This window comes from Naegleria gruberi, assembly GCF_000004985.1.
Source record: "Naegleria gruberi genomic scaffold NAEGRscaffold_41, whole genome shotgun sequence".
Taxonomy (NCBI): domain Eukaryota; phylum Heterolobosea; class Eutetramitea; order Acrasida; family Naegleriidae; genus Naegleria; species Naegleria gruberi.
Window position 1 is genome coordinate 106280 of NW_003163286.1, and position 22419 is coordinate 128698.

Sequence of the window (22419 nt, forward strand, 5' to 3'; positions counted from 1 at the left end):
CTTAATAAAAATGATCACTCTATCACCCACAACCTGACATTCTCAAAACCAATTTATCGTACCAAATTATACTCCAACTTCCTCTTCAAAACCAACACTCTAACTATGTTTTTATTATTTCCTTCGAATATTTGGTTTTCATCCGTTCCCATAAATGGATCGGGTTGTTATCGCTTGCGATACATCTAAAAAAATACGCGCTTATTGTCCACCTCAGAAGACAACACATGGTGATGGACGAATGTAAAGTCGAGGTGATTTTAATGTGTACGACAAGTGGTGAAGGAGACTTTTCGACCATGATTGGATCTTACGCATCAAAGAGTTGAAATTTCCCTCATCTCTCTTGTTGCTATGATCCTCAATATAAATAGAGGGAAGAAAATCTCCATCAATACAATACAACAATAAGAAAAAAACAAAACAACACAACAACTTGATAATGACTCAAGGAACATCTGATCAACAAACATGTCCAGTATCAGGCATGAGCACTCAAAATAATGAAGCTCAATGTCCATTTGCTTCTGCTGATTCTCGTCGTAATAGTAAAGGAAGCAATGGCAGTAATCAACCATGTAAAGAAGAACCAATTCCTCAACCAGAACCACACTTTCTCGTTGGTAATATCTTTACAGTCGATAAAAAGAATCCATTTCCAAGTTTTATTGAATTGGCCAAAAAGTTCGATGGTATTTTCAAGATGAATATATTAGGTAAACAATTAGTAGTAGTTTACAGTCAAGAATTGGTCAATGAATTATGTGATGAGAGCAGATTTGAAAAGGCACTTCCTCCAGGATTAAAACACGTTAAAGAGTTTGGTGGGGATGGTTTATTCACTGCAGAGAATAATGAACCAAATTGGGCTATTGCTCACAGAATTTTAATGCCAGCCTTTGGTCCAAAATCAATTCAGGATATGTATCCTCAAATGTATGATATTGCAGAACAATTGTGTACCAAATGGGAAAGATTGGGAGAGCACTCAGTTATTGACATTGTTGATAACATGACCAGATTGACCTTAGATACAATTGCCTTGTGTGCATTCAACTATAGATTTAACAGTTTCTATCATAATGAAATGCATCCATTCGTACAGTCCATGTTCGAGGCATTGCAAGAAGCCAGCTCTAGAACTAAGAGACCTTCCATTTTGAACAATGTCTTGGTCAAGACAAAGAAAAAGCATCAAAGAAATATTGAATATATGCATGCAGTTGCAGACGAGATTGTAAAGGACAGAAAGAAGAATCCAAGTGATGTTAACGATTTGCTTAATAGAATGTTACTTGGAAAGGATCCAGTCACCAATCAAGGATTAAGTGATGAAAATATTAGATATCAAATGGTCACGTTTTTGATAGCCGGGCACGAGACGACTAGTGGTCTTTTGAGTTTCACGCTTTATGAACTTCTCAAACATCCAGAAGTTTTAAAGAAAGCTCAAAAAGAAGTTGACACTGTGATTGGAAATGAAAATATTCAAATCAAACATATTCCACAACTTGTCTATTTGGATCAAATCCTCAAAGAAACTCTTCGTCTGTGGCCAACTGCTCCTGGATTTGGTCTTGGTTGTAAAACTGATCAAGTCATTGGTGGAAAGTATAGAATTCACCCTTCAGATTTTATTATTGTGAGTAATTCCAATTTGCACAGAGATAAGAAAGTTTGGGGTGAAGATTGTGAACAATTCAATCCTGATAGAATGAGCCCAGAAAACTTTTCCTCACTTCCAAGTAACAGTTGGAAACCTTTTGGTAATGGATCGAGAGGTTGCATTGGCCGTCCATTTGCTTGGCAAGAAGCAATTTTGGTATTGGCTATGGTTCTTCAAAGATTTGAACTGATTGAGAATGATCCAAATTATCACTTGTCCATTACCCAAGCTTTGACCATCAAGCCAAATGGATTATTCCTCAAAGTTAAGCCAAGATCTAATTGGAAAGGATCTCAATTGGTGAGAACTAATGCTTCTAATACTAGTTCTGAAAATTCTCATACTGATGATCAAAATTCCACATCTACCGAATCAAAGGGTCCACTTTTGGTCTTGTACGGTTCTAACAGTGGTACATGTGAAAGCTTTGCCTCAATGTTGCACCAAGATGCTAAATCCAAAGGATTTGATTGTAAAGTTGGTAGATTGAACACATTTACTGGTAACATTCCATTGGATACTCCAATTCTCATTGTAACAGCTTCATATGAAGGTCAACCAACTGAAGATGCCAAACAATTCGTTGGATGGCTCGAACATGTTCCAGAAAATACTCTCAAAGGACTCAAATATGCAGTTTTCGGATGTGGACACAGTGATTGGGTTGACACCTATCAAAGAATTCCAACATTCATTGACAACAAATTGAGTGAAGCTGGTGGTGAGAGAATTGCCCAGAGAGGAATTGGTAATGCTGCCAAAGACTTATTCTGTGAATTTGATCAGTGGAGAAAGACATTGTGGAGTTCTTTCGATCCTCATACCTCTCACGAACTTCCTCCAGTTGAAACAACCATCATTAAGGGACATAGAGAAACAATTCTCCATTTCCAAAGTTTGGAACCTGGAAAGGTAATTGAAAATTATGATTTGGTTCCTGAGGACTATTGTGATGATCATGGAACTTGTAGATCCAAGAGACATATTGAAATTCAATTGCCAGCTGGAGCTCATTATGAATCAGGTGATTATTTATCAGTATTACCTGTCAACTCTATGAAAGTTGTTAATAAGGCACTTTCTCATTTCAAATTAACTCACGATGATCAAATTGTCTTGAAGAGAAGTGAAACAATTTCATCTTCATCCTATCCTGTCAATGAGCCAATCTCTGCAGTCAACTTGTTCATGAATTATTTCGAATTGAGTCAACCAGCAACCAAGAGACAATTAGAAATTCTCCTCGAACACACAAAGGAAGCATCCGATAAGCAAGTACTCCAACAATTAATAGAAAAGGACTCTAACATTCCTCCAATTCTTGATATCGTTCATGATTTGAAATCTTGTACAATTCCACTCGGAAATTTCTTGGATATTTCAATTCCTATGCGTACAAGACAATACTCAATCTCATCCTCTCCATTGTGGAATAAGGACAAGTGTACCATTACTGTTGGTGTATTGAGAGCTCCAGCAACCCATGGAAAAGGATTCCACGAAGGGGTTGCCTCCAATTTCTTGGCAAGTTGTCTTCCAGATATGCAAGTTTCGGTTCAAATTAGAAACTCTTCCTTCAAATTACCTAATGACCCATCTGTTCCAATTATCATGATTGGAGCTGGTACTGGTATTGCTCCATTCAGAGGTTTCGTTCAGGAAAGAGCTTGTCTCATTAAGGAAGGTAAGACTCTTGGTAAGGCTCTCTTGTTCCAAGGATGCAGAAATCCAGAACAAGATTACTTGTACAAGAAGGAACTCGAAGAATGGAGTCAATTGGGAGCTGTTGAATTGAGACCAGTTTTCTCAAGAATGGGAAGTAACGTAAAATATGTTCAAGATAAGATTATGGAATGCAAGGAAGAAGTTGCTAAACTCTTACTGGAAGAAGCTCAAATCTACATTTGTGGTGAAGGAAATCATATGGCACCTGCTGTTAAGAAAGTCTTGATGGAAATTTATCAACAAGTTACCAATTGTACAAAGGAAGAAGCTGAAAAGAGAATGAGCTCGATGGATAAGCGTTTTGCTGTTGATGTTTTTGCATAATAAATTTGTAATTTAATATTTAATTTCTCAATCCTATTGTGCAATTTTACCTATTGCAGCTGTCCTCAATTCCAGAGAAAGGAAGATGGCGAATATGATTTTTTTTCAGTTGGAATATTGAGAGTCAATTTGTAATTTATTTTGTTGTTTACAAGAATATTAACCCTATTGGAAATCTCGATCATTAATTTACAAGGATGGCTTTTCTGACTTTTTGCATGTCTTTCTCTTGATACAAATCTTCTTCTTGATTGACTTGCAACACTTCTTCTTTCCACCAACCAATTTGAATTTCTTACAAATCTTCTTTCCCTTAGAACGTTTCAAACACTTCTTATAATACTTCTTCTTGAGACATCTTGGTGGAATGACAATTGATTTGGCACAATATTTCTTCTTTTGATATTTGACACATTTAGAAAGAGTCTTCTTGTGCTTACAGAACTTGATAGTCTTATGCTTGGCACAGAAGAATTTCTTCTTAATGAGACAACATTTCTTGATGGATTTTCTCTCCTTACAGTATTTAACCTTCTTATACTTGGCACATTTCTTTGCCCATGCAACAATCTTGCACTTTTTAACATATCTACATTTGGCAACCTTCTTCTTATAGGAATCAACAGTGTACTTATCGCAAATCTTCTTCTTTTCACACTTCTTGATTGGAACCTTCTTGAATTTCTTACAGACCTTCTTATATCCCTTCTTGACGCACTTGTTGACAATCTTGTGTTTGGCACAGAATTTCTTGTAACCCTTCTTCACACAAATCTTCTTAGTTCCATAAGAATCACAAACTTTCCAGTGCTTCTTCTTGGCACAACCAACAATCTTGTACGCATGCAAGACACATTTCTTTGTTGGCTTGCTATACTTGTCACATTTGGAATATTTCTTATGTTTGAGACATTTACCAGCACCGACAATGGCATATTGATCACAGACCTTCTTTTGACCAACGAGTTTGTGTTTCAAACACTTCTTAATCCACTTGTGCTTTAAACATTTTCTCTTACTAATCTTTGGCTTGTGATACTTGTCAACTACGACTGGTCCAGGTTTGGTTTGATAGCTGTCAGTTGCTTGAACTGAAAGAATGGCAAGCAGGAGAAGAATTGCAATTGAAACAATTAGATTTGCTTTCATTTTTTTGTTTGTTGATATTCTGGTCTATGAGTTTGTGCTCATTAAATACTTTTTTGAACAATGATGGAAACTCAAAACGAAACATGTAAGGTTACAAATTTAGATAGAAAACTGATTCAACACCATGCATCAAAATCTTTATAAATGCTAATCGTAGATAATTCTTCACATTTCAATATTGGTTAATTGGAAGAATATTTACAATGTGTTATCACATATTGGAGCTTAAAATGATACTTTACTTTTGTTTCGAATACCAAATTGGTAAAACTACTATTGGAGATTACATTTTTGCTTTGTTCGTACTTTGGGTGATCCTATTGCCTTTTTACAATAAAAGTTTTGAACTAATTCCCTAACTTTTTGTTTAAGATTCGAATCGAAATCTGGTGCATCACTAATTACTAGTTCAGAAATACTTCCATACTGCTGAACATAATCTATGAATGCATGTAATTGCTGCATTACTGAACCTATTATTATGAATGATTAGAGATTGAAGTAATTTTGGTTTGGATTTCAGATACTTAATTATTCCTGAATCAGTATTACCACAATTAATAACTGTTAATCTAGTAATGGATCATTCCGTATTCCCAAATAACTCAAATCCATCATCTCCAATGTTTTGGTTTGAAGAAATAACCAATTCTCTCAAATGTTTCATATTTGCAATGATTTTACATGATTTAAACGAAATGGCATTGTTGCTCAAATTTAGATAATGCATTTTCTTAAATTCATTCCTACTCAAAAATTCCATAACTGTGCTATCCTCAATATTATTGAATCCAACATGTAAATATTCCAAACTATAACAATGACACAACTAGGTCAACCCATTTCCAATTTTGTTATCATGTAAATTGAAATGTTTCAATAATTTCAAATTTCCAAAATTTTTCAAACCTTCGCTACCTATCATATTCATTTCCAAATGTAATTCTTCCAGTTTAACATTTTCTGATAAATAATTGGCTCCAACATCTCCTATTTGATTTTTTCTCACATCCAATTGTTTGAGTTGAATAGTTTAGTTCAGTGTGATTCCAATTTATAAAGATGTTCCAATGCTGATTTTTTCAAATCAATCAAATAAATACACTTTCAACTTTTTAGCAAATTTGCTTTCGAATATTGAAATTAATGATTTTGAATGCAAGTGACCGAATAATATTAATTTCTCCAATGGCCAATCCAATTTATCAAAAAGTAAATTTTCATCTCCCGAATTTGTCATTATTTTCATGGAGAGTGATTTAATTTTTGACTTGCTTTCGAATAGTAAATTAATACTTTTAATACTCAATCCAGGTAATTCCATTTCTTGTAATGTTTTCAATTTTTCAATTTCAATAATTAAATCATCACTACAGCTACTTTTCAATTTCAATACTTTCAAATTGGTTAACATGGAAATAAACGAATCTAAACTTATTCTCGTTTTGAAATTTAAATGTGTTACCTTGCTCAATTTATCAGAATATTCAATTCGTGGGAATTTCTTGGCAGCAGCGGAAAGTAAAAAGTTTTTATGGATTTGTAATTTTCATTCCAATATTTACAAACTAATCTGACATTGTTTAAAATCCATCGATATTCGAAATAGATGAAAATTTGATCAAAAATTATTTCGTGCGAAAGCAGAGAATGTACTTGCATTCAATTTTCAATTTTTTTGTAAAATGTTTTTTCAATATTTCAGAGCCAATGGCTGTAATTCACATCTATTCCCATTTTCTTTATTCAATGTTTCTTGTAATGTTTATTAATCAAGTCAAAGTCAGACGAATGATATGATGGCATTATAATCCATTGATTGATCGTAGTCCACACTCTAATATCACCACACAATAACAAATAGCAACGTATAATATCTGATACTTCAATAATAATGATAATTTGTCGAATTTGCCATATTTACTAGCATCAGCAAAAGTACCTTTTTTTCACACAACACAAAAAATCTGCCTCACCACCCTCTCTTCACAATCATCATCAAATGGCCACATCATCTTTATCTTCCTCACCATCATTATCAACATCCTCATCTTCAGTAGCAACACTAACACGCCAACAGCAATTGGTTCAACTCGAATTTAATCATGAGGGAAAATTTGCACTCATGACCCTCAACAACAAACCAGTAAATTCCTTAACACTCTCAATGATGAATTGCATCATTTCAAGTATTGAACAAGTGGAACAATATTCGCAAGCTCCAATGAATGCCTTGGTGATTACTTCAGCATGCCGAGGAGTTTTCTCAGCTGGATTGGATTTGAAATCGTTGTGTACTAGTTCGTTGGAATATTTGACTGAATTTTGGAATGTGCTGCAGAGAATGTTTATGAAACTCTATTCGTGTCCATTGTTTACTGTTGCAATGATTAATGGACAATGTTTTGCAGGTGGATGTGTCTTGAGTTTGGCTTGTGATTATAGAATTATTCATGAACAGTGTTCTATTGGGCTGAACGAAACTCAATTTGGATTAGTTCCTCCATGGTTCTTTATTGCTGCCTATGAGAATGTTATTGGAAAGAGATTGTGTGAAATGCATGTTCAATTGGGAAGTTTATTACCAGCCAATGAAGCTTTGAAAATTTCACTTGTTGATGAAGTTCACTCCAATCCAAACTCAATGAAAGAATCAGCTCTGAAACAAGTAATGAAATGGAATAAGGTCAACCAATTTGCCAAGAGAGAATCCAAGCTTTTATTAAGAAAACCACTCATTGATCAGCTCACTGGATGTTGTAAGGAAAGAACTGAACAAGCTGTGAAGGTGATTGCTTCAGATAAGGCACAACAAATGATTCGTGGCCATCTCGAAAGTTTACACAAAAAGCAACAAGCAGCTGCCAATCAAAAGAAGGACGAAACTGCATCACGACCTTCAAAGTTATAAACCTTCACTGTTTATTGGATTGTGAACATTTTCATTGTAAACGAAACTCATTTCCGATCCATTCCGAATGAACATAAAGTGCAAAGTTGGAGATGAAGAACAAGGAAAAAAAATGCTCAACAATCAGCAGGATCATGCCGATGAAGATGAGAATTTCAAATCATCATCGTCATCGTCATTATCATCATCTGGAATAAATATGATGGATGATTCTTTGGATAACGAAAATGAAAATAATAATCAACAACAACATGATGGAAAGCGTGAGAAAAAGCATCCGATCAATTTTGAATATCAGGCTCATGTCATGATGAAGAATTCTAGAGTGGGACATCCTTATGATTTGGTTAGTAAGGAACAATTGGAGAATTGTTTGGAGACGATGAAGAAATTACATAAACATCGATACTTGTTGAAGAGTCCCGAGTTGAAGGATTTGTTTGAGGCTGGCTCAGCCTTGTTTAATCCATTGACGGAAGAGGAAAAGATAGAAAGAAGGAGACAGAGAAGAAAACAAGCAAAGGAAGGTAGAAAGAGTCATGATGAGACAATTTTAAATAATACAGAAATGAAAAAGAGAAAAATTAATGAAATTTCCATTATTAAAGAACAGTTGGAGGAAAGGAAAGCTTTGGAATGTTCGAATTTGGATCAAGCAGAAACATCACTTGTGAAAATGGGTATTGAAACGGATGAAATGAAGAAAAAGAAGAGAAAACACATGATGCCTGATATTGGATTAAAAAGGATTAAAAAGCAAGATGTACTCAAATTGTCCAATTCTGTGGATGAGGATGATGAGGATGTGACTATTGAATCAATTACTGATGATTCCAACCAGACTGCATCCAGCAGTAGTGCTTCTTCATCTCATGTCGACAGCAACTCAATGCAAGATGAAGAAAACAAGGCAACAACGGTTCCAACAATTCTCTTTTCACAAAGACAATGCTATATGTGCAAACAAATGTTTGATAAGGTTCATTTCTTTTATCACAAAATGTGTACTCAGTGTGGAGAGTTCAACTATGAAAAGAGAAATGCAACTTGTGACTTGTCAGGTCGTGTTGCTCTTGTGACTGGTGGCAGAGTTAAAATTGGTTATGAAAGTAGTTTGAAACTTCTCAGAAATAACATTTCTATGGTCATTGTAACAACTCGTTTCCCAAAGGATGCTGCTAAAAGATATACAGCTGAACCAGATTTTGATCAATGGAAAGATAAGCTTCAAATTTATGGATTGGACATGAAACACATTCCAAGTGTTTATGCATTTTGTGATTTTTTGAAACAAAAGCTTGATAGATTGGACATTATTATTAACAATGCCTGTCAAACCATTAGAAGGCCATGTGCATACTATAGACATGTCTGCCTCGATGAAATGACAGTCAGTTTGGAGGATTTGAGCGAGAATGTAAAGAAAATACTACCAACAGACTTTTTCATGAAACCAGAAATGATAGAACATACAGATTCAGGTATCAAGACTCTCATTTCTCCAACAAGTGATGAACTTATCGAGCATGCATCCAATAATCCAACAAGTAATCAAATTGTACCATACAGTGTAGATTCTTTGAGGGCTCTCACTGATTCCTGTAATGTTAGTACAAGTGCACTCATTTCTCAAATTCCAATCTTGAAAGAGGATCAGCTTTATGACAGTAATTTATTCCCACATAAGGTTCTCGATGTAAATAAGAGTCAAGTAGATTTGAGACAAAAGAATTCATGGGTTCAAAAATTGGATCAGGTTCCAATTTTCGAATTTTTAGAAGTGCAAACCATCAATGTGACTGCGCCATTCATTATCAACTCTCGTTTGAAACCACTGATGGCCAAAATGGTCGATCAAGACAAGTTTATCATTAATGTTAGCAGTATGGAAGGTCAGTTTTATAGAAAAACGAAAAAAACAACCCATCCACACTTGAATATGGCAAAGAGTTCTTTAAATATGATGACAAGAACAAGTGCCGCCGACTATGCCAAGAGCAGAATCTACATGGTCTCAGTCGACACTGGATGGAACAATGATGAAAATCCATTGAATATCAACAATGTTAAGGAGACTTACTTTTGTCCACTGGACGAAATTGATGGCGCTGCAAGAATCATGCATCCAATTTTTACATGCATTAAGGAGGGAAAGAAAATATTTGGAGTTTTCATGAAGAATTATGATTCATACTATTGGTAATTTTACAAACAGTCAACAGTAAACAAATTCATTTAATGAAGTTGGTGAAGTTCGAGTAATTATTGGAACTGCAAATATCACCAAATTAAAATCAAATTAGAAAAAAAAAGCCACAACTCCTGTTAATCACCACCTGTAATCCTCATCCACCATCATCATGAAGCGAACACTAAATGATTTCTTACAAACCTCAGATAAAAAGAAACAATCAACTCTCAAGAAGATAAAAAGTAATTCCGAAGTTTCTGGTGCGCCAGTAAAACAAATTTCTTCTTATAAAACGGATTCGGAAATTGGTGGTTTATATATTATTGAGAATATTATTGATGTGGCAGAAGAACGAAAATTAGTAAAATTCATTGATTCTCAAAAGTGGAACGATGAAATATCGAGAAGGACTCAACATTATGGAGTTTCTTATAATTATGGCGCAAGAGGTGTTAAGGAAGCTCTGAAAGTGCCACCAGTTCCATCAGAATTTTCAGATTTACTGGAAGAAATTAAGAATAAGGAAGGATTGGATTCTATTCGAAATTTGATGGAAGGAATTGATTTTAAACAAGTCATAATCAATGAATACAAGGGAGCCAAGCAAGGCATCTCAAAACATGTTGATCATTGTCAAGATTTTGGTCCTCTAATATTAATTCTCAGTTTGGGTGATGAATGCGTAATGAAATTCCACAAATTAGAACAAGTGAAAGAAGAAGATTTGAAAAAGAAAAAAGTGAAACGAACAGAAGTATCACCATCAGAATGTTACGATAGAAGAATGCCCAGAAGATCACTCATTATTCTCTCAGGAGATGCCAGATATCAATATCAACATGAAATTCCCAAAACAATGGTCTTTAAAATTGATGGTAAACAATTCTTGAAAAGAAGTGAAAGTTACCGAAGAGTTTCCATCACTTATAGATCCCTAACAACAGATTGAAACTAATTACAATAGTGCAAATATGATTTTTCACACTGTATACCACAGAGATAATCCAAACTTGTAAAATTGTTCAAATTTCCAAGGAGATTAATAAACAGTAACACTATTCAACGATTACCAATAATTCGAGCAGTAATTGGCCCAAACTCCTTATCCCCCGACCAGTACTTTACATACAAGCAGTTGAAGGAGTAACTTCTGAACAAATTAAGGCACTTCTAGGAAATGCATCTGGCTCAGCATCTGACAGTTAGTTAATTACCTGTCAATAATTTAATGTTTTGACAGGAGAACAACTTGCCATTTTGCAAGCTTACAAAGTCTACAATTTATTGAAGAAAGAATGGTATTTTTTTTTAATTTATTTAATTTTAACATTTTTAATAGTAAACATTAATTTTTAATTAAAATTTTCACAAAATAAATAAAATTGACATTTCCAACCCATTAACATTCAATCTTTGCTTAATGCCTCACTGAAACCTGTCCAAAAGAGATAAAAAATACTTGACACTTGACAAGTCCAAACATTTTGCCAAGCTACACACATTAAAAAAATACAAGATGGTCGTCACTGTATTTCGTCCAATGGAAAAGAAATATGCCACAAATGGTTGGCGTGTTCGTCTCATGCTCGAAGAAAAGGGAGTAAAATACGAAACTCGTCTCGTGATTTTAGAACATCGAGAACATTTGAACGAGGAAATTAGAAAATTAAGTTATAGAGGTTAGTTTAGTTGCTGATGATTTGTTTTTTTTAATATAGTTATGATCTTTGTGTTTCGTTTATTGTTGAATGGATGAAAATATATTCGAAACTTTGATCGGATAATGTTGGAAATTTTTTTGATCACATGATGATAATGTTCAATCTTGAAAAACAATTTTCTCTCGTGGATGGATTGATTGTTGGATTTTCTTCTTCTTCTTTTAAAAAACAATTCTAATAATTTTATTCTAAACTACAACAATAGGCGAATTACCACTCTTTGAAGATTTTGCAGGAAGTTTAAGAGAAGAAACAGCCATGTTAAATTACATTGAAAAGAACTATCCAGAACCTCAATTAATTCCACCATCCGATGATCGTGCAAATTTTGGACGAATCATTTCTCAATTCCATGAAGCCAATGGTCAATTCGCCCAAGTTTGCAAAGATATGATCAATACATTCATTGAATTGGAAGAAAAGAATATCACCTCTCACAAAAAACTACCAAAAGACATGAAAGATTACAAAACTCTTGTTTCTTATTGGAAACAAAAATTGGAAAGTGAAATGATCATTTGGGAAAATCGTTTAACAAATGATTCTCTCTTTTTCAGTGGCACTGATCGTCCTTGCATTGTGGATGTTTCACTTTTCCCTTATTATTATCAAATTGTGAGATATGGATTGAGTGAATCATCTCTTCCAAAACTTAAAAAGTGGAGAGAGCGCATGGAAGATAGAGATAGTGTTAAGAGAACTAGTCCAGGAACAAGTTGGGTTGTACATCCATTCCTATTGAAATTTTAAACTGTCTAGCTCAGGAAATGCGAATAAAATAGTAGAATTTTGATAGAATATATGCAAAAGAAATTGAATATTCATGTAGTACCACTTGACTTATTGCTCTCCATTGATTAGTTTTCTTTACTAATCCATCAAATTGAAACATCAATATCAAATTTAAACTAGATAGACATTATGTAGAATTTTCAAAAACTTAAAAAAACAAAAAAAATGGAAAATCAAAAAGTAGCACGTGGAAATTTGCTTGCGAAAATAGCACGTGAACAATGTAGAACCATCTACTTGGATTTTAGTATTAATACATTGGAGAATGAAGTTGATCAGCGAGCATTACCTGATGATGATCTAATTGGTGATGAAGATGATGGATTTGTTACAGTTAGTGATGAAGAAGAGGATATTCAACACCAACACCAACAACAAACTTCGGAAGCACCAATAGTAATGACATCCCTCATCAATGATGATGTAGCACAGAGAATTGTAACGATTAGTACGAGTAGTACTGCCTCTCCTAATCATGTCTATCATTATGAGTATGGCATTCTAGGTGAAGACTCACATACTCAATCTGTCTTGTATAAGAATCGATTGTATTGTATTAATATCAAGTATGAATATATTGGTGTTCATTCATTGTTGGATCCAGTGATGGAACAGCCAATGATTTCAATGCCAACTCTTTATCAATCCACTGAGGGATTGATTGTTCCTGATGAAGTGAATTTGATTCCTAAACTTTCTCATTTGCAATCAAGAATGGGAGAAACTGATTTTGCATTGTCTGATGGTAATACTATGAGTAATCACGTCATGTCTACCTATATTAAAACTGGCTTATTTAGTGGCCAGAATCCTCCATTGGATTTTAAAAGAGTTCATGCATTGTTTAAGGCAGTTTGCATGGATGAAAAATTGGGATTTGTCTATACATATGGTGGTGCTGATTTTAATGTGGTTCCACGTCAAGTTTCAAGGAATTTCCTTATTTTGGATTTGGAAAGATTGGCCTATGTTCAATTACCAATTCCTGTCAATGTGGATAATGAAAGTGAACAATTAGTACCAATGGAAGGTCATACCATGATAAAAAGACATGACAAGATTTACATTTTAGGAGGTAACACAAATGGATCTGAATTTATGAAGAGCTTGTATGAAATTGATGTTAGTGAGGTGGATAAATTTTGCCTAGATTTGAGAAGACGTGATTTTGGAACTGAACCTATGAGTGATATGATCATACCAGTTCCAAAGTTTAGAAAAATCATTGCCAAGAATCATGATATAATCTCCACAAGATCCTATCATACATGTGAATACATTCCAAAGTATGATATTATGGTTTCAGTGGCTGGTAAGGTCAGAAAAGGTATAGATGCTCCAATGCTTAACGAAATTTTGATTTATCACTTTAATAGAAATGAATTCCAAGTCATTGGTGATCACAACATTCTCAATCCATGGTTGAAAGTTAAAGACCTGCCATATGCTCACGTTCTCGGATCGACACGTATTTATGGCTATGATTCATTCTCAACATTTGACAATTGTTATCAAATGGCATACTATGGCGGCTGTTCCACAACTGATTACGATTCAGACCAATCCTATGATCCTCACTTGTACATTTTATCATTCAAACCAAGCAAACGAGAAGTTTCCAATGTAGATGTCTTGGTAACCAAAGTCAATCTCAAAGAGAGAGCCAGTTCCGGCTATACAGCCATTAACTATCATCCAGAAACTTCAAGTTTTTACTTGTTTGGATCTTTCCAAGCTCAATCAAGAGATGAATTGAGTATTTTCACAATGAAATTTGCAAGCACCATTCCAGTTCTCAAACAATTTCCAAAACTTTCTCTTCAATCATCCTACAGTGACATTTCCTTTACAACTTTAGAGTAAATTATTATATATAATATGAAATTTAAATTGATTCCTCTATAAAGTGAATTAGTTTTCTGCAATGTGTCTATTTGTCTATCTCAATAGTTTCCAAACTGGGCGAAACACATTTTAGAATGTATTGAGGGCCATTTATGGTAATTATTCAACATTGCTTTGAAAAAGAATCAAAAAAAAAGAAACAACAATTATCCTTCTTGCCTCTCAATGATTTGAGATTTTTGCCATTCAAGAAGCTATCATCAGAAATTTTCATCGTGCCATGGCATCAAATTCTTCATTGAAAATTGAAGAATTTTCATCATCCGAAAATAATAATAGTTCAACTTCATCATGTGGAGTTACTACTACAACTAGTGCTGCTTTTAATGATTTACCCGATAGTGTATTGGGTAATATAATGTCTTTTGTATTTTCATCATTTAAATATCAATTAAACAAGCCTTTGATATCTTCATCATTCCATAGAACAAGTAATAATAATTCGGAAGAACAAAATCATCATCATCATAATGGAGAAGTAAATGATTCATCATTATCTTCATCTATAGAACAAGATTGTTCTCCAGAGGAATTATATCATCGATCTATTTATGAATTGGAAACTCTGCCCTCTGTTTCTCAATCTCCACTTCATAAGTATTTGCACAAGAATGTAAAGTTTCATCGTTCTAATAATGGAGCAAATAGAGAATTTGATGAAGCAGATGATGAAGATTTTGATGAGGATACAAATTTTGGATTGATAGGAAGTGGAGATATAAATTACGAACAAAAGATGATTGGTAACTTTTGTGAGTTTTTGCAGAATTGGATAAGTTTTGCATCTGTAAATAGCAAATTGAGAAAGTTTATGAAGAGAAGCAAATCTGTAGGAGATTTGATTGAATTTGATTTGATTAATTTTGCTTATTTCTACATGTTTAATAATGAAAAGTTGGTCTCTCCCACCTATTCATGTGTTGTGGAAGGACAAGACGTTTTCGTAAGGAATGAGTATAGAACTGTTGTTCATCAATTATTTATGGATTTTATCAGAGTATTTGTTGATAGAGAGTTTGTTAAGAGAATTTGTTTGGATTGTTCCTATTTGTTTGATTGGGTTCCTATTAATGGGGATTCTCTTATTGATGATGGTGATTGCAAGACGTTCACTATCGACCCAAGCCCATCAACAACTCCAAATTATTTGGAAGATTATAACAAGATGTTTCCCAATGTAAATGTCCTTACTATTAATTTTACCTACAGAGGAAAAACAGAGGGTTATGAGGAGAATGAGCTGAGCCTTGATGATTTGCAATCGCACTTGCTAACACTCGATACTAGCAATTTCCAAACTCTCTCACATTGGAAGCACTTGAATGAATTAAGATTGTGTTGGCATGTCGATGTGGATGAGGATACTCAAGTATTGGACCTTGTTTTAGGATCTCATCTGATGCAAGAGTTTTTGAATATTGTCTCTGAGGCCAAGAAAATTAATCACTTATTGTATATATCAGTGTATATTAATGGATCTGCATTCCATGTAACAAGGACTGAATCTGGTCAAATTATTTGCAATGATTCCTATCCTACTAGGGTTATGGAAGAATTGAGCAATGTTGTCGACGAAAACTCAATGCTCAAATTACTCTATATTTGTATTGATCATTATGGCTATGCACACTATAAGAAACAACCATTGCAACTTTCTCTTATGGAAAATATTCTTCACATTGAAATTAATGACATTACTTGCCCAACTATTAACCAATTATTTAATTTATCATATCCTAAATTGTTGACATTAATATTGACCGACATTTGTGCTCCATCAAAGGAGGAGAGAGATGTTGCCATTACATCAAAGTTTCCAAAACTCGAGGAGCTACTCATCAAATCCAAATTGAATTCCACTAGTAGATACACTAAATTCAATTTGGATTTGAGCCATATGAAAGCAGAAAAGATTAAGAAAGTTTGTTTGTATGGTGTAAATGATTTCCTCATTTCTAAGAATTCATTTGGAAACGTCATTGAAACTCTTGAAATACTAGTGCTGAAGGACAATACCTTTAATTATTCTCACTGGTTTACAAGCTTATCCTCTCTGAAGAATCTTCGCTTCAAAGTGGAACCAACAAAAAAGAGAGTGGATGAAACAGACTACGATGACGAGTCTGTAATGCTCTGCACTACACGTATGAAATCTTGTACCACAATTGTTCACGATAAGCTCACCAATTTGCATATCAAAGATAGGAATACAAAGGGAATTTCTGTAATATGCCCTCGTCTCAAGGAGCTCGTAGTGAAGGCACCCAACATTGAAAGTTGTGAAATTTTGTGCCCAACCGTAAAAACTATTGATTTGAATGATATTTTAATGGGATTCGAACAACCACACAATCACTCTGGAAACTTTATGAAATTTATCAAGTATTCCTCACATCAATGGAAGTGGCACACTCCACTGTTGAATCAATTGAATTTAATGCACTCCCTGAGACCAAATTATACCACCAATGATAATGGAGGAACTAATGCCCTCATTCTGCCAAATGCTCTCATTTCTCATGTTAAGGAGTTACAAGTTAAATTATCGGTGACTACCTTTGATAATGAAAAGGAATTATTCCCACCCTTGTTTGCCAGAATTGATAATCTATGTGGACACAAGAACCTACACGGAACTTTGGAGAAGGTTAAAATCAAATTGGATATTGCAACATACTACCTCTCAGAACCAATGCTCAAACATTTCAGAGCAGTTTTGGAATGGAATGGAAATGGAAATAATGCCTATGACAGTGATTCAATGAAGCTCACAATACAACAAATTATCCAAGTTGCTAAATGTGTAGACCACTTTACAGATCATACCATGATTTTGGATTCTCCATACTTGGCTTCTTTGGATGTTCATTTGGATGAAAAGGTTGAAAGAACCAAGATATCATGTCCGAACTTGAAGAGATTTGAACTTATTGATTGTAATTTACCTGGTCGTGTCAAATTCAGTGATGAGACTGCCTCATCCCTTGAACACATCTGCTTAGTTGGCATTTGTTCACCATTCAATCCACCTCCACACTCATTCTTTCAAGAATCTGAAAATCTTAGAGTTGGTCGATCCACTCCAAAGATTTTCTGTTCAATTAGAGCAATTGCCAGCATTGGAAGTTTTGGATATCAGAAGAGAATACGGCCAAACTCCACATGAGAGATCCTATGTACAACTTGAAAATTACACCCACACCAACATCAGAATGATAAGAATCAATAATATCCGTAATGTTAGCATTTCTTTGAAATTGGATACACCTAAATTAAGAATTGTTCAAGTTTCATCAGTGACTTGCAAGAATTGTGATATTGAGTTTGTAAATTGTCCAAGATTACTCAAAAAAGAAATTCAATTCACCATCTTACAGCCATCACCCAGACTTGCTCCTAAGGAATTTATATAAATTATTTTGTGATTAATTATTTGTCCTCTTGATTTTCCTTATCGGCAGGCGACAGTTCAATACTATTAACATCCTCCAGTTCAGTACTCGTGGTGGTTTCATTCTTATCAATAGTTGCTGCTAGTTCTTTTGCAGCTGCCTTACCTTCTCTCCACTTGGCCAGAATTACCATTATGACACCTAGGAATATTCCCAAAGCACCTGGTATGATCCACAATGAAACCTCCTCTCCAGAAATCAATACAGTCATTGCTGTTGTAACTGTTGGAGAAATGGTTGAATAAATTCCAATCACAGTTGGGCTTGTTAAACTTGATGCTTTTGAACTCAATATAAAGCTAAAAGTTCCATGAATAAGAACAGCATAGGCCATTCCAATATATGACATATCATCCAATCTCCTAATTTCAAAATCTCTTATATTATAGAGTGCAGCTAAAAATGGAATAAACAATCCTCCCAAAAAAGTCCAAAAATTCAAAGTAATTCCAGGAATTTTCTTATTCAACAATTTCTTCAATAAAATCAAATAGAAAGCATAGGCCACAGTATTGAGAATAAGGATTATCATACCAATGGTAAAAGAAAATGCTTCCAATGCCGATGATTCTGATGCTTGGGTTTCCTCAGTTATAGCCGCCTTCTCCTTCGTAAGTGAAGGAATAATCAGCATGGCCATAGCTCCCATAGCAGAAATAACAACTCCCAAAATTTTAACAATTGAACTAGCTTCCCTTCCCAAAAATATTGAAATAAGGCAAACCTCTAAATTCATTGAGAAATAGTTAAAATTCAATATATAAATATATTTTAGTTTCATAACTATTATTGAAAACTTACCAACAGCAACTATTATTTTCATTATATTGATGAATAAAATTGTAATAAATCAACAACTTACCCAATGGTTGAACAATAGCAGCAATGGTTGCATTAATCATTTTCATACCAATCACAAAAAGTACCATATTCAACATGTACATGGATCCACACACTACCATTCTCTTAAAATCCTTAAAACTTGGTGTCTTTTTGTAAAGGTATCTCAGTATTGGATTTTTAATTCTCGATAAGAATCTCTCTGATCTAAATGAATAATTTCGATCTACAATTAATGACAAGACAAAATAACAAATAACCATCAAAAAACTTCTAACAAATGCAAAAATTGTTGGTCTCATGGTTCTGATTGGATTTGGTGCCAACACACAAAATCCTTGAAATTTCCATTAAATTTCCAAATATATCAATTTAAAATTAAATTTCCAAATTAATTCGTACTTCCAAAACCTACCTCCAAAAGTCAATAAAGTCGAAAACATTAACATGTGTACATAAAACTGTGACTGAGTAAATGAATCCCAATATTTCATCACTACATTCTTTTTCAATTCCTCTCCTTTTTCCTCATCCTCTTCATGATGTATTATATCAGTTATAGTTGGCAAATGTTCTCCTCCTTCCTTCTCATCATGATCCACCAGATCTTTCCCATTAACAATACCTGCTTCCTCTTCTTCATAATATTCAGCAGCTCTGCCTTCATCTTCCTCTTCATCCTTCAATAAATAATTTAATGATGATGAGAATAACATATTCGTCGATGATGATGAAGATGATATTGTATTTATCATGATTGGTGCATTCAATTCATCATCATGATCCTCTTCATAGTGTCCCAACTCTCCTTCATTATCCACCATCATCCTTGTCGTTTTTTCTTTACTCGGAGTGGTGCTGAATTTATTATTACTGTTTTTCATACTAGTTATTGTTGAGAATTTAGTGTTGGATGCCATTATCAATGTTGGCACTTTTTTTGGTAGGGGGTATTTTTGAATATTGAGGATTCTCCACATTTTAAAAAAGATCAAATGTTTGGTGCGAGGTGGATCTTGAAGATGCATGAAAGAAATTGCGGGTGGTCAATTAAGATATTTTTGATTGAAAATGAGGATTATTTGGAGTTTCAATCATTTTTGTAAGCTTTGCAGCTCAATTATTCCTCTCAATCAACAAAATAAATTATCCAATTGAAAGTTCTCAATGGGCTAATAGTCGATACTATTGTTATAAATAATGTTGAATGAGTTTATTTTGTAGGCATGTTAATTTCTGAAAATATACTTGAATTGAGTACTTTGGAAACCATTGAATTGTGAGCTAGAGGCAGTAGTGTAAGCTCCAAAATTGGTAAAGTACAAGAAATCACCTTCATTAAGCTCTGGCAATAAATAACCCTTACAGGTGATATCGATACTGTCACAAGTTGGTCCAAAACAAGTAGATTTGTACTTGGCTCCCTTCTCTTCAGCAGTTTTGATTGTCTTGAATGTTGGTTCAGCATGATCGAAATAGATATTGTTGAAAGAACCATAGATACCATCATTGAGATAATAGATGAAATCATCCCTATCGTGAACAATATCGCTAGCACCAGACTCTTCAAGTTGCTTATAGTAAAGCTTATTCTCTTCACGCAAGTCCTTCTTGGAGAAAATGTTAACAACCAAAACAGACACAGCTTGGGCAATAAAACGACCTGGTTCTGAAATGACCTTAACATGAGATGGGAACAAGTCATCGATCAAATCTCTAACATTAGAAGCAACATCTTCAACAGTTGGTGTCTCCTTGATATTACCCAAGAAACCACCACCAATATCTAACAAGTTGAATGAGTAACCATATTCTTCAGCCATGTCAAAGATAATTCTGGCATCCTTGACTGCTTTAACATAGGCATTAACATCTTGGCAACCAGAACCAACGTGGAAGCTAACACCACACAATTCAACATTGTTATCTTTGGCAGATTGGAAGATTCCTCTTGCATTCTCGATTGATACACCAAATTTGGAAGAGAAGGCACAAGCAGAGTTGCTATCATCAGTTTTGATTCTAATGACACCCTTAACATCCTTCCATTGTCTTGCCAACTTTTCAACTTCTTGTGGAGAGTCAATTGTTGTCCATTGTAAACCATTGTCTCTGGCATATCTAACGTGAGACAATTGCTTACATGGATTGGCAAAGATAATGTCAGTAGTGGTACAGAACTTCTTGCTCATTACTTGTTCAACAGTGACATTATTTACAAAAGCCAAAACCTCATAGAAATGAGGATGTTTGGCAAACCATTCATCAACTTCATTGCAGAGTTGAGTTACCAATTTGATTTCATTCAAAGAGGCACAATCAAATCCACAACCCATCATGTACATAACCTTGATAATGCTTTCATTTGGATTACATTTGACAGCATAGTATGGGTTAATACGTGGGAAACATAGTCTCCATCTTTCAACTTGTCTAATAACATGAGACAAGTCAACAATATGGAAATTGTCTTCTTCGACATCCTTACAAATGTTTCTAACAATTTGTTTGGTTGTCATCTTCTTGGCATCACTTTCAATTGGGTAAAATTCAGCTTCAAAATATACCCTCAAGATTGTTTGCATGGCAGCTACTTTATCACAGTTGTAGTTGTGATGGAAAGTTTTCTTTTCATTTCTGATAGCATTATTAATGGTATTTTGAATTAATGCAGCATGATCTTTCTTTGAGAAAGAATTGAGTAAGTTTTCTTCAATAGAAGTAGGTTGTCCATATAGTTCTAATAAGAACTTATTAGCTTGATTGAAATCAAGACTTGATTGGTTGTTAACAGTGACAGTGGATGAAAATTCAGTATTTGCAAGGACAACACTACTCATTGAGTGTACTGGATTTCTTATTATTGTTGTGTTTTGATCCAAAAGGGAGGATTCCAATGTATTGCTATGGTTCAAGCTTGTTGAGGAAACGCGCTGAGGAGTGGATGAAAAAAACTCAAAGGCTTTCAAGGTTGGATAAGTATTGAGAGAATAAAAAAGCTGTAGCAACAAGAGGTGGATACCAAAAACGCTTTGCTTTGTTTTTTTTGTTTGAATTGAGAAAAACGGTTCGCTTACCCTCAGCGCTTTAAATTCTCTGCCAAAACGACGCAGCAAACAACATCAAACTTTGCTCTCTGTGTTCTCGCACACTTTATTAATAGCCGATCGACTTCGTCCAATGAAAATCAAGAGAGTTGAGATGATGATGTGATTCTCAGCGAATAAACAATCGACAGAGACATATTATTAGCCACACAGTTAAAGTTCTGTTGGAAGGGAATTTTGCTGTGTGCATCTGCTGTGTGATTATTCAATATTGGGCGTTGAATACCCTGTTGGGATTTTTGAGACAATTCAAAGCCTACAGAAATTTAACCTTGATGATCAACTCGCTGTTTAGAAATGGAATTGATGACTTTTGCAGAGAAGGTTGGAAATGAGGAATTTCTCAGTAATTCACGTTGGCCGGTTGTATCAGGATTGACAAGTGGCAGATAAGAGAATTTGTTAAATGAAGGATTGAGTATTTACCCTTCTGCTCCTTAGCTAGAGTTTACAAAAAGTAAGGAAAATAGCACAGATTCAATGGTCCATTCAGATTCGAATACTAATGTACAGTATTTGAATGTTATCTTGAGGTTAGTTAAAAATAGAGTTTAGTAAGGAAACCTCCTTCTTCGAATAAGGATAACAATAGCAGTTCAAATTAGAAAGTTAATTTTATAAATAGCCATTCCACAA

General features: G+C 34.3%; 10 protein-coding genes across 10 annotated transcripts; 7 read left to right on the plus strand and 3 right to left on the minus strand.

Annotated features, from left to right (window-relative positions):
- Positions 1-487: 487 nt before the first annotated feature.
- NAEGRDRAFT_58772 (cytochrome p450) lies at positions 488-3736 on the plus strand (the record flags this gene model as incomplete). Its single annotated transcript, XM_002674150.1, has 1 exon — positions 488-3736. One exon carries the CDS (start codon positions 488-490, stop codon positions 3713-3715), a length of 3228 nt encoding a protein of 1075 aa, XP_002674196.1. The 3' UTR covers positions 3716-3736.
- Positions 3737-3904: 168 nt separating this feature from the next.
- Positions 3905-4864, minus strand: NAEGRDRAFT_70585 (uncharacterized protein; the record flags this gene model as incomplete). The annotated part of the gene is made up of 1 exon (XM_002674241.1): positions 3905-4864. One exon carries the CDS (start codon positions 4862-4864, stop codon positions 3905-3907), a length of 960 nt encoding a protein of 319 aa, XP_002674287.1.
- Positions 4865-6866: 2002 nt separating this feature from the next.
- NAEGRDRAFT_70586 (enoyl-CoA hydratase family member) lies at positions 6867-7775 on the plus strand (the record flags this gene model as incomplete). The annotated part of the gene is made up of 1 exon (XM_002674151.1): positions 6867-7775. One exon carries the CDS (start codon positions 6867-6869, stop codon positions 7773-7775), a length of 909 nt encoding a protein of 302 aa, XP_002674197.1.
- Positions 7776-7974: 199 nt separating this feature from the next.
- On the plus strand, positions 7975-9978 carry NAEGRDRAFT_70587 (uncharacterized protein; the record flags this gene model as incomplete). The annotated part of the gene is made up of 1 exon (XM_002674152.1): positions 7975-9978. One exon carries the CDS (start codon positions 7975-7977, stop codon positions 9976-9978), a length of 2004 nt encoding a protein of 667 aa, XP_002674198.1.
- Positions 9979-10088: 110 nt separating this feature from the next.
- On the plus strand, positions 10089-11037 carry NAEGRDRAFT_58773 (uncharacterized protein). The gene has a single exon (XM_002674153.1). It carries the CDS (start codon positions 10136-10138, stop codon positions 10913-10915), a length of 780 nt encoding a protein of 259 aa, XP_002674199.1. The 5' UTR covers positions 10089-10135; the 3' UTR covers positions 10916-11037.
- A 445-nt stretch (positions 11038-11482) lies between these two features.
- On the plus strand, positions 11483-12437 carry NAEGRDRAFT_51062 (uncharacterized protein; the record flags this gene model as incomplete). Its single annotated transcript, XM_002674154.1, has 2 exons — positions 11483-11645; positions 11893-12437. The coding sequence occupies 2 exons, from the start codon at positions 11483-11485 to the stop codon at positions 12435-12437; spliced, it is 708 nt and encodes a 235-aa protein (XP_002674200.1).
- Positions 12438-12644: 207 nt separating this feature from the next.
- NAEGRDRAFT_70590 (uncharacterized protein) lies at positions 12645-14342 on the plus strand (the record flags this gene model as incomplete). Its single annotated transcript, XM_002674155.1, has 1 exon — positions 12645-14342. The coding sequence occupies one exon, from the start codon at positions 12645-12647 to the stop codon at positions 14340-14342; it is 1698 nt and encodes a 565-aa protein (XP_002674201.1).
- Positions 14343-14604: 262 nt separating this feature from the next.
- Positions 14605-17811, plus strand: NAEGRDRAFT_58774 (uncharacterized protein; the record flags this gene model as incomplete). The annotated part of the gene is made up of 1 exon (XM_002674156.1): positions 14605-17811. The coding sequence occupies one exon, from the start codon at positions 14605-14607 to the stop codon at positions 17548-17550; it is 2946 nt and encodes a 981-aa protein (XP_002674202.1). The 3' UTR covers positions 17551-17811.
- Positions 17812-17813: 2 nt separating this feature from the next.
- Positions 17814-19503, minus strand: NAEGRDRAFT_70592 (uncharacterized protein; the record flags this gene model as incomplete). The annotated part of the gene is made up of 4 exons (XM_002674242.1): positions 17814-18562; positions 18638-18646; positions 18699-19013; positions 19092-19503. 4 exons carry the CDS (start codon positions 19501-19503, stop codon positions 17814-17816), a joined length of 1485 nt encoding a protein of 494 aa, XP_002674288.1.
- Positions 19504-19864: 361 nt separating this feature from the next.
- NAEGRDRAFT_80669 (ornithine decarboxylase) lies at positions 19865-21721 on the minus strand. The gene has a single exon (XM_002674243.1). The coding sequence runs from the start codon at positions 21514-21516 to the stop codon at positions 19906-19908; it is 1611 nt and encodes a 536-aa protein (XP_002674289.1). The 5' UTR covers positions 21517-21721; the 3' UTR covers positions 19865-19905.
- Positions 21722-22419: the final 698 nt, after the last annotated feature.

Excerpts from the sequence above, each read along its gene's own strand:
- NAEGRDRAFT_58773 (XM_002674153.1), top strand. The coding sequence starts at position 10,136 with ATGAAGCGAACACTAAATGATTTCTTACAAACCTCAGATAAAAAGAAA.
- NAEGRDRAFT_80669 (XM_002674243.1), bottom strand. The coding sequence starts at position 21,516 with ATGAGTAGTGTTGTCCTTGCAAATACTGAATTTTCATCCACTGTCACT.